Source organism: Rattus rattus, chromosome 7, assembly GCF_011064425.1.
Source record: "Rattus rattus isolate New Zealand chromosome 7, Rrattus_CSIRO_v1, whole genome shotgun sequence".
In the NCBI taxonomy this organism is placed as follows: Eukaryota; Metazoa; Chordata; class Mammalia; order Rodentia; family Muridae; genus Rattus; species Rattus rattus.
Genome location: NC_046160.1, coordinates 32,499,145 through 32,510,222, shown reverse-complemented (window position 1 = coordinate 32,510,222; position 11,078 = coordinate 32,499,145). Strand labels below are relative to the sequence as shown.

Below are 11,078 nucleotides of genomic sequence, written 5' to 3'. Positions count from 1 at the left end.
AGAACACCTTTGTCATTTCTCAGACACCTCTGCCGTGTCTTTCATCTTAGGAGAAGAGACTCTGATTGGACCTGTCAGCATCTCTAAGGAGGCCACTTGAGAGTCATTTGAAGAATTCCCAGGCCGAGTCACATCGCCGAGCCGCTGGAAAGGCCTCAGTGACTTGGTAGCTCCCATCTGTACCTTGCCACAGACTCAATCTTTTAAAAGGCAAACAGCTTGCTTCCCATAGGATTGTCAATGAGATGGTTCTGCTACTATTACCACGATTATTATCACTGTAGAGAATACCAGAGCCAGTACTTAGATAGGACGCTCTTTTTTCATGGCATCGCCATCTTAATATTAGAAGTATGTAATATATGAAAAATGATATCAAGTCACCATTGGGTTCTGAGCTCCTTTATGAGTGATGACTCAGAAAAGCTTGAATCCCTCCCTGGGCTTCCATGCACAGGTTGCAGAGAGCTCAGAACTCAGAGCCTCTCTCTTCCCTAGAAATTGTGAACTGCGTATATAACCTTGGGGAGAGGTTGTGTATGTCTTGTAATTTCCAAGATCTTCCTGGGCTTTTGTTTCATTGGCCTTGTGCATTTTACTTACTGCCCGAGTCTTATAATATGAAGCTCAGTCTTCTCTGCCTCATACCGACTCCTGTAATGGACAGGCCAAGCAGGAATTATGGCTTCTAACTCTTGCAGGTGAAGAAGTGAGGTTCCCAGAGGTCCAGGGCTCTCCAAAGACTATTGTCAGAGGAGCCTGGATTAAGGTATAGCTCTGTTTTCTTTTGAATCTTGCTTTCGAAAGAAGTCAATCTGCTGCTGAACAAGCATAAAGATAGTTTGATGAGAATGAAATATGGGAAGTTGCTGATATCAAAAGCCAGGACAGGGGGAAAAAGGCCAATTTCCCCAGGCTGATGTTTGAGTTAAAAGGTTCTGGTTGGTATGCGGTACAGTTAAACTGGCACCAATTAGAGTCAAGTGTAATGAAAAATAAACACAGCTGAGCTGTTAGACTCGCTGCTATGGTCCAGCACCTGTCAGCACTTCTATTATACATTGAGGGTTTTCAAGGAATTATAAGGGCTGTAAAAATGTGTGCTATGGTGGAACTTGACAGGAAAAAAAAGTTTCCATTTAAATAGCTTTTCAAATGTATTTTCTAAAGTTTCCAAAAATTGGTTTGGAACTTGAGTCATGAAGTTCACAACCATTTAAATAGCCCAACACCCTTCAGCTGTCGGCTGGAGTGACAAAGCACTTTAGAGCCCTGGGGGGCTCTACCTCACTTTCCTTCCTGTTCTTGTGGACCCCACAAGAGTGCTATTAGATACCATATGCCAGGCAGCTTAGCGGAGAATGGGAAGGTCTAGAAAAGATCAGAACCACAGATGCCACTGAGAATTCTAGACCCAAAGTTAGAAAATCTCAGTGTACATGAATATTTTCTTTGTTTTGTTGCTGTTTTTTGTTTTGGTTTGGTTTTTTTTGGCATGCACATTGTCTATTTATTTTAGTTACAATGAATCGGAATGGAAGTTATAATGCTACAAATTCCCCTTTAAGGGCTATGCAATTGAAGGAACAAGTGCAGTTTTTCCCTGTGAATCTGTCTCTTACATCCAGGGACTATGCAGGAGAGAAATGTGAAGAACACAGTATCTATCCGCAAAAGCATCCAAAAGCAAAGATGGGCCAGTAGGCATATTGGCAAAAGACCGCGTCTTAGGTATAAGAGGTAAGGCAGGACTCAGTGGGGGAAAGCAAGCAGTCTACTCCCATCTCTGAAGCGCCAGGTATTCAGAACTCAGACATTGTATGTCAATGTATGGCAAAATTGACATACACAATGCTCTTGTATAACACGGGTGTTGTGTCTCCTTAGGAAAAGTTTTGTCACACATGTGACCTCAGTGTTTCATGTCATGGCTAATGTCATAGTAGACACTCAAATAGTACTTTGGCATAAGCCAGACAGAGGCAGTGTGTCTAAGCATGAGTTAGTGACTCTTGACTGGATTTTGTGTAGGACTGCACTGATGACCCAACCCTCCCCCCCAAATTCAGACTCCTATAGTCACTCAAAATTTGACTTTCTAGGAATTTCCTGGCTGTGGTCTCCATTTCAAGAAAAGTTCAATTTAGATTTCTTTGAAATGGCCTCACATAAACTCAAAGGATCAGAAAGGAAGTCAGTCTTCTAACTTCCTCTTTTTTCCCCCTTACTGAACTGTTGGTTTGTGGTCACTGAGTACTAGGGTACATGCCAGACTTCACTCAAGCATTTAATCTAAAGCCATCTCATCTCCTCTGCACGGTGTGTCAGTGTGTTCCCACCTCAGGCATTTCCCCTATCCAACTGAATCCCAGGATTGTTTCTGTCCCCAACACATGGGCATCTAAAGTAACAAAATTAGAGTCCACTCCAGCCAAGTTTAAGACTTTCTCACAGAAACGCAACCCCCTGTGACAGTCTCAGATCTTCTAATCTCTCTAGAATCTCCCTTCTTTTATTCCCATTCAAATGTCTTGAAATAATATTTTTTTTTCCGCTCTTACTGTAAGAGGTACAGCTCTGAGAGGATAGGCTTTCCTAGTGCCAAGGTTGCAGCTCAGAAAGGAGAGGCACTCTGGCCACCAGGAGCCAAAGAATACCACAAAGTCATACCACACAACCAACCTCACGTAAGAGATTTATTGGGGAAAAACACAGGAGGCTGGTTAACTCTGTTCAAGGGAGAAGCAGCAGAGAACTGAATGAGAGGGAGGCTTATGTAGGGTTTCCGGGTGGGGTGGAGTGGGGTTGCAGAGTTTCCCAGGGTGCCAACTGGTGGGATTTCAAGCTAGGGGCCAGTTCAGGGATTGGTGGGATTTTAAGCCTTGGAGTTGAGCTCGGGCTTTCTTATCAGATACTTACTTCTCTCTTACACACTAGCCAGCTTTTGTTGCTGCAGTGTGAGAATACTCAAGAGAAGTGACTCAAGGGAAGAATACTTATTTCTGTTCCTGGCTTCAGAAATGTCTATCCGTCACCCTCTGGCTTCGTGGCTTTGGCACCTGTATATCACGGTGAAAGAGTGCTCAGCGGAGCAAAGCTGCTCACTTCACAGCAGCCTGGAAACAGAAAGACGGGGGAAGGGAGCTGAGATAAGATACTACACCCCGCATGACCTACTTCCTCCATCCGATTTTGTATTGAAAAGTTCTCGATGATGCCAACATTGTGATCTGTTGGCGGGTTGATTCACAGATAACATCGGAGCCCTTAGGAGTCAAGCTCTCAATATGAAGCAGCTGGGGACCAAGTGTCTACAGAACGCAGGATTCTCAAGGGAGGACTTTCACTTCCAAATTGTGATAACTCATTCCAGTAGATCTCTGAGTCATTTTCCCTTAGTGAATTTCAGTTGTTAAGGTCACCATTGATGTTCTTGGGTCCAAGTCCAGTGGATTGCTTTTTAGATTCTTCTCTTATAGAGAAGATATTAACACAGTGCTGTTTTAGGAATGAGTGCATACAAGTGTGGAAACTTTAAATGAGCATTCAGCAAATACTTTTCTTTTTCTTCCTCACTCCCTTCTCATTGTGATTTCTGCTGCAGCTGTACTGACGTTGCTATTTTCAGGGCCTTCTATTGTACTTGACACTGACAACCATTGTTATCTTTTGGATGATTGTCGAATATCATTTGCTGTGGTTGGCTTCCTCATTTTCTGACCCTTCCTCAACCCATGCCCTGGGCCTCCGTCACCCTGCTCCTGAGATCCACGGTCCCTGGATTCTGTCTTAGGATTTTTCATTTTTTACTCATCTGTTCTCCTGGGGGAACTTCAGCACTCTCATGCCTGCGGCTGCCATTAAATGTCAATAAATTTCATCTCTTTCTGCCACTGAGACATGCCCCCGAGGCATGTGTCCAGCCTGCTGAACACTTCTTTTCCCACAGGACCAGGGATGTAGAAGATGCTGCCAAGCTGCTGCATCTCTAACGTCCTATCCATCGTTCTCTCTCTCTCTCTCTCTCTCTCTCTCTCTCTCTCTCTCTCTGTCTTTCTCTGTTCATATGTGCTATATATATATGTATAGGCATATGAAGGTCAGGGACCAATGCCAGCTCCCTTCTTCTTCAATTACTCATATCCTTCTATTTTGACACCAGGTTTTTCAACTGAACCAGGGTCTCATTGACTCAACTTGACTGACCAATGAGTTCCAGTTGTTTCTGTCCTGTATCCATGGGTTTATAAGTGTGTGTCACCATATCAGGAATTTTACATAAGTCTCGGGGATCCAAACTCAGGTCCTCATGCATACACAGCAGGTATTTTAGCAACCAAGTCCCTGCCCCACCTCGTCCTGGGCTCTTACACTGTATTGAACCACGACAACCTTGAACTCCACCGAGATGGCCTAAAGTCCCACACATTGTGCGTGAGGTTTATGTACCTATGTTCGTGCATTTGAACTGTGTGTGCACAGAAGTCTGCGTGTCTGTGTATGTATATGACAGTGCTCTGCCTTCTGTCAGAGATGGAGCACATTTGACAATGTGAGGTCTTGGGTACATAGAGCCATTAGCCATAGAGCATAGAGCCAGTTAGAGAGAAAGAAAGAAAGAAAGAAAGAAAGAAAGAAAGAAAGAAAGAAAGAATAGAAAAGAGTGTAGCTGAGGAGATCTAAGCTAGTCCCAGGTAGCAGTGATTCAAAACTCCATCATAATGATATGGAGGTCCTTGGGCCCTGTCTAGCAGGAGTTATGACAGAGGAACGAAATAGATTTTTAGAGCTTGAGACTCAACAGTGAACAATTTGTTTCTCATTTGATTCACAGTGCTTGTTTCTTACATGTTTAGTTCTTAACTTTTCCATAAACATGTATATCACTTCATACTGGCATGTGAAATTATCCTATCCAATAGCTTGATGAAGGACAAGATGTTAAATGTTTAAATCCCAAATTCAAGAAGACATAGACTTAGGTATGGGCCCTTCCTATTAATGGCATGGCTGCTTTTGTTACTTAGTGTTCTGTACCTTGGGTGTTTATAATAGGATGATAGCATGTGCTTCAAAGAATTAGTCACTCATGCGTGTGGCACAGAGAGCCTGTGTGAGCCCCTTGCACCAAGCAGGGTGCTGACTTCCTGAGATGAAGCCATGTCTTCATTCTCAAGGACTTTGGAGAACAGAGGGAGTATCCATGAGAAAGAGCAGCTGGGTGGCCTGAAGGGACCATGCAAGGATGCCAACCAGACAGGAAGGCTCTGCTTCTGTCTGGTGCATAGAAGCTCTGTAAGTACACACACAGGATCCTGAGCACAAACACTTCCAAGGAGTCTCTGGAAGGGTGAGTGATGCCCAGATAGAAGGTGGGGTGAAAAAAATCATCATCTTAACACTGTAGGGAGGAGGACACCCAGAAAGGGGTCACCACAGAGAAAGAAGAAACAAAGAACATGGTTATATAAAAACCAAGGGCAGAGAGGACACTGGACGGGTTTTGTTTGCAAATGAGTGTACAAACAATGGGTTCTATAGTGACATCTTCACATATGCATACTATATACTTTGTTCGTATTTACTCTCTCATTACACTCTCAATTAGTCCATATCCTTCTCCAGACACTCCCTCTTTTTTTTAAATTTATATCATTAATTTATATACAACTTTTTCCAGCATAAGAGTTTAAGAGTTTAATCCAATTGGCAGATCATATCTCTTAAACTTTCTTCATTCTGCTAATGGGATGAATTAAATATCCTTACTTTTTAAGTAGTTGGTGCCTTACTATAAAGAAAGGAGCAGCAAATCCAAATCCAAAGTACACGATCATCATAGCCAGAAACCGCCACTTGTTTTCCACTGAAAATGGCAAATTCTTTCCATTTCCAGGACCCTCCTCATAGTGGCTGCGATGGACCATGGAGGTGGTGGACCTCTGGATACTTTGGCCCAACATGCCACTGCTGGAAGTTCTCCAAGAGTCGCTGAGACGGAAGGCAGAAGAAATGTCTGTATCACCTCACTCTACTTTCTTCACAACCTTGCTATCTTGAACGAGAAGTCCCTCTTCTATTTTCACGTCTCTTTCTTACACACTCATATATATATATGTATATGATACACGAGATATATATGATACACGATATATATATATATGATGTGTGTACTTATGTATTCATACGTGTATATGGATATATCCTGCTCTCATGATGATCTTTAGTTTCATGCATTTTTCCAAAGATAACGTAACTCTTCTTTATGGCTAAATGAACCACATCTCTCTCTCTCTCTCTCTCTCTCTCTCTCTATATATATATATATATATATATATATATATATATATATATATATATATATGTGTGTGTGTGTGTGTGTGTGTGTGTGTGTGTGTGTATGCATCCTCTATTTCTTTATTAGTTGATGGCTATCTACCACGAATCGTGTTGCAATAAACGTGGATGTATAGGTATCTCTGTGATGTGTTCACATTGATTTCCCACAGTGGCATTCTTACCAGTGGTGTATAAAGGTGCTCCTTTCCCATACCCTTACCCACATTTACCACCACTTTGCTGTTGTTTCTTTGAGACCTTTGAAACAAGGTCTTGCTATGCAGCCTGAGCATCATCACAGCCATCCTCCTGCCTCAGCTTCCCAAGTGCTGGGATTACAGATGTGTGGCATTTGTTTTATTGATGATAGCCATTCTGACTGGGACAAGGTAGAATCTTAGTGTAGTTTTTCATTTTTCTAATGGTCAAGAGTGGCAGACATTTCTTTGCATATGCATTAGACATTCACACTTTTGAGACTTGTCTGTTGAATTCATTTATAGTTGGATATTTTGACCCTTGCAGAATTCCATGAAGATGACAGTGGTACGTACATCCCAGATTATTTAACAAGACAGAAGTTTTCATTGACTCTAGTAGGAACCATAAGACTGGAAGATGTGGTTTGGACAGGACAATTCTTGCCTCTTCCCATGGGTCCCAAGGAGGTCATAAGGATAGAGTTGGAGCAGAACTTACAGGTGGTTCGGCAAGCCATTCTAGGTAGATTTTTCTTTCTGGTAGTCCTGATTCGTGATGATGTCATGATTGACATCAGCTCCTAGTCAGGGCAAGTTTGTGAGGTGGGGGATGTAGGAGAGGGTGAGGCTGGAGAGGCATGTGGTTGTCCAGGAAGTATGGGGAATTCAAACAGTATTATACATCTGGATGGAGAACGAGACCATTGATGTGGAATGATAGGAACCTATACGTTTTCTGGTTTCTATACTGACATTCCACATTGCCAGTGTGGCTGCAGAGAAGGGGCTGGAAGCGGGATCTTCATGTATCCACACAAGTGTAAAGAAAGGGTAACTGACGTCAGGAAGGGTCAGCTGATGATCAGGGAAATAAAGGGGCGGAGAAACAGGTTTTCAAGGGATCCCGAAATGTGCTCTGTGAAGGGATGGAATGGAGGAAGAAAACTAGAAGGGTTTGGGAGGGTGGTCAGAGGAGGCCCATGTGTATTCTTGCTTTCTAGCTAACACTCCTCTATGTAATGGCTGACTCCTATATGATGTCATGGGTATGAATGGCTGACATAGAATGGAAGGAAAAGTGGCAAAAGCAGAGATGATCAGGGAGCTGGAAGATCAGCTGTAGCTGTGTCACTATGGTTGAGGACTACTCTGGAGTGCAAAGAAACCCTGAGATTGGAGAGTTGTGATCTTCAGGGGGAAGAGACAGCTAAGGAGCCTGAGGTCTACCAGACAGAGGTGGATGTGTGTTGAACGTGAGTCACCTGTGCATGATGATGACTCATCCTCAATCACTACAGTAATTTAGCAATAGTGTAATCCTGCACTGCTACACAAAGCCAGATTCCTTTCAGGGCCTTGACTACTGACTTGCAGACTGTCCCATCACCAGCTATCCAGGGACCACCTCTGACGGTGGCAATTCATTCTCTCATGGAGCCAACAGCAGGGGTTGAATAGCCCACATGGTTGAATAGCCATGATTCCCAAGTAGGCCTGGACTAACAAGAAGACGTCAGCTCTTGGCACTCAGAATCAGGTTTTAAAACAGCTTGAGTACAGGCTGGGAGACATATTTCAGAATGTGCTCCTGAGGACGGGAGGGGATGGAGCTTGGTAAGGCTTCAAAAACCATTTCAGTGTCTGGCCCCACCCCAAAGTTCATTGGCAGGTGTGGTGTTTCCCTGCCTCCCAGTTGAGGTTGATACTTGATTAGAGACCGCCAAGCAGCCTGTGGCTCATAAATGGAGCCGGGTTTAAAGTTCAAGTAATAGTTGGCTGGTGACTATTTGTCTCTGACCAACACTCGGCACAAAAAAAGGTTGCACTTCTCTCTAAAATGCAGCAAATGTGGACAAATATTAGCTCTTGGAAATAAAGGGGGAAGTTATTCATTCACTCAGCAACATTTTCTAAGCCATCAATCTTCCGGGGATTTCTATTGCTTTAATCATCAAGGTTGTTTATTTGGAGCAATTTCTGCAAGAATAAAAGTACCTTTGGCCTTTATCTGCTGTCATCAAAGCATCCATTAGGTGATGGGAGCCCTGTAGGGAGGCTCAAGGGATTATTCAGAAAGGTGCTCCGAAGTGCACAGGAATCCTGCCTTTCTCCTCCCTGGGCGGCAGTGGAGTTTAGACTGTAATCTGAAAGGTAGGTTTATCCTCAGGTCTGTAGCATTTGAACAGGATTTTGTTCAAGGCTAACCTACAGATGAAAGCATGTTAAGAGGGGCTAGAACAAAGGCTGGCCGCCTGCTGATCTGCATAGAGGTCGCTGATGTCCCCCAGCCTGGGCCTTCTGACAATGGGCCCAGGAGGCTTGCAGAATCACAGGGAGTCATCTATCACCTTCTGGGCAGAGGGCAGTGGGAGAATAATGTACAGGCAGCCTGCTGGAAGGGGAGGGCTGATTCTGTTTGGTGGACCAGTGGAATGAGAAAAAGAAAGTGCATAGATCCTGTGAGAAAACAAACATACAACTTCTATGTATACAAACACGCAACACACATGCACACCCAGAATACACAAGCACAATCCACACACTGTCTCACACACCAAAACAGCATGTATATATAACATACTGCACATATATCCCATACAGGCATAATAGGCACATGCACTCATGTATGAACACATGTATGTATACAGGCACAAACTTCACCACCCAATGCTGCCTATAGCCATTACCCTTAGCTTCCTCTTCAGCCTCCTCCCCCCACCTCTTGATCTCCTCCCCTTTACAGTACAGACCTGTATCAGCCCTTTCAGATTGGCCCTCCATCTCTGTGGTGCCTTAAGCCTTCCCTGTCCCTGCTCTGTAGGACCCGGGTAGTGAGGCCTGGGAAACCTTGCTGCCAGGAAGACTTTTGAGTAATCATTGCACTTCACGGTGAGTCTTTGTAGAACTTTTATTTGGCATGATTTTCTCCCAAAGGTTGTCTCAATGTTGTCCTGTGTAAGCTGTGTGCCCTGTGCTCATGGGAAAGCCAAGTCACCAGTAAATGACAGGTTATCACATATACTCATAAATGGGCACACACCCACCATAGGGATCCATAACTACAGACACATAGAACTCCAAGACATCTGAAAAGGTAGCCCAGAGTTCTTACCTCTCAGACTTGTGCATAGCCCACCCATTATACATTCATACTACACACCCCAGCAACAGACTAATACTCACACACATACCCCATATATACCATAAAATATCTATGCACATAACTCAGGGACAGGTACCAACAAAGCCACACCACACACAAACAAGGGTGGCATGCATACACAGACACACACCTGCGAGCAAGAGCGGACACACCCAGGACTTGATTGTGCATCTCAACGTGAGCACACAGGTAGGCACACAACCACTGAACAGATGCACCTCCATGCTTCTACTCTTGTACACTAAATGTAGAAACCTCCACAGAGTCCCATACTGCCTTGTTGGAGGGATTTCTGGAATAATATAGACCCAGAAGAGAGATAAGGCAGCTCTGGGACCACTAGGCCCAGTAAGAAAGGCAGGCAGTGATCAGTAGGATTGTACTAAACTAGTGTTTCTCAACTTTTGGGTTTCAAACCTCTTGGGTTTGAATATCAGATATCAGATATCACATATCAGATATTCTGCATATTAGATATTTACTAACAGCAAAATTATAGTTATGAAGTAGCAATGAAATTATTTTATGATTGCGGTTACCACAACATGAGGAACTATATTAAAGGGGTCCAGCATTAGGAAGATTGCAATCCACTGCTCTAGAGCCTGGAGTGGCCAGGCCCCTAGACTGAATCAAGAGCGGGAGGCTAGGCCAACTGATGTGTGTAGTGTCCTCAACTCAGGCACCATTATTAACTCTCTTTGTGGTCCTAAGTAAGAATCCCTCTTCTGACTCTCAGGCTGCCTATCTGTAAAATGGGACTGATGACCAAAAGCAAGTGAAGGAAAACTGGGATGCAGGTGTGTGATAGTTTCCTTGCAGCCCTGGCAGAATAGCTGATGAGAAGCAGCCACTGAAGAGACAGCGGGCTGTTTAGCTTAGCCTTTAAGAAGGATGTATTTCACCTCTGTGAGGAAGTAACAGGAGCTTACTTCATCCCAAGGGTAGTCAGGAAGCAAAGAGAAATGAATGCTGGTGCTCAGCTGCCACTCTCCATTTTTGTCCCTCTGGGTCCCTAGCCTATAGGATGGTGCTGCCCACATTTAGGTCACCCCCCACCTTTCTTTTTAACCTTAACTGAATCTAGGCAATGTTTCACAAACATGCTCAAGGGTTTGCTCCCTATCCCCACCCCAGTGACTGTAGATCTTGCCAAGATGAAAAATAATTACTATAACGTGTTTGAGAGCATTAAAGTATACTGTCCCGAGATGATTTTCAGGGCCTCTTCACAGGGGACATGGCATAACTGCCATGACTCTGGGCTCTGAAGATCCTATGAACGGTCTCGTCTTTTCTCAATAGGTCCTGACTGCTCAACAGAGCTTTCCAAGGTCAATGATTTGTCATTTCATGGAGTCTCTGGAGTCTTCAAG

The 11,078-nt window shown here is 43.9% G+C and overlaps 1 protein-coding gene across 1 annotated transcript; it reads right to left on the bottom strand.

Moving 5' to 3' along the window:
* Positions 1-5,765: 5,765 nt before the first annotated feature.
* Positions 5,766-5,963, bottom strand: LOC116904889 (cytochrome c oxidase subunit 7C, mitochondrial-like). Its single transcript, XM_032907490.1, has one exon. The coding sequence runs from the start codon at positions 5,961-5,963 to the stop codon at positions 5,766-5,768; it is 198 nt and encodes a 65-aa protein (XP_032763381.1).
* Between the last annotated feature and the right edge of the window lie 5,115 nt (positions 5,964-11,078).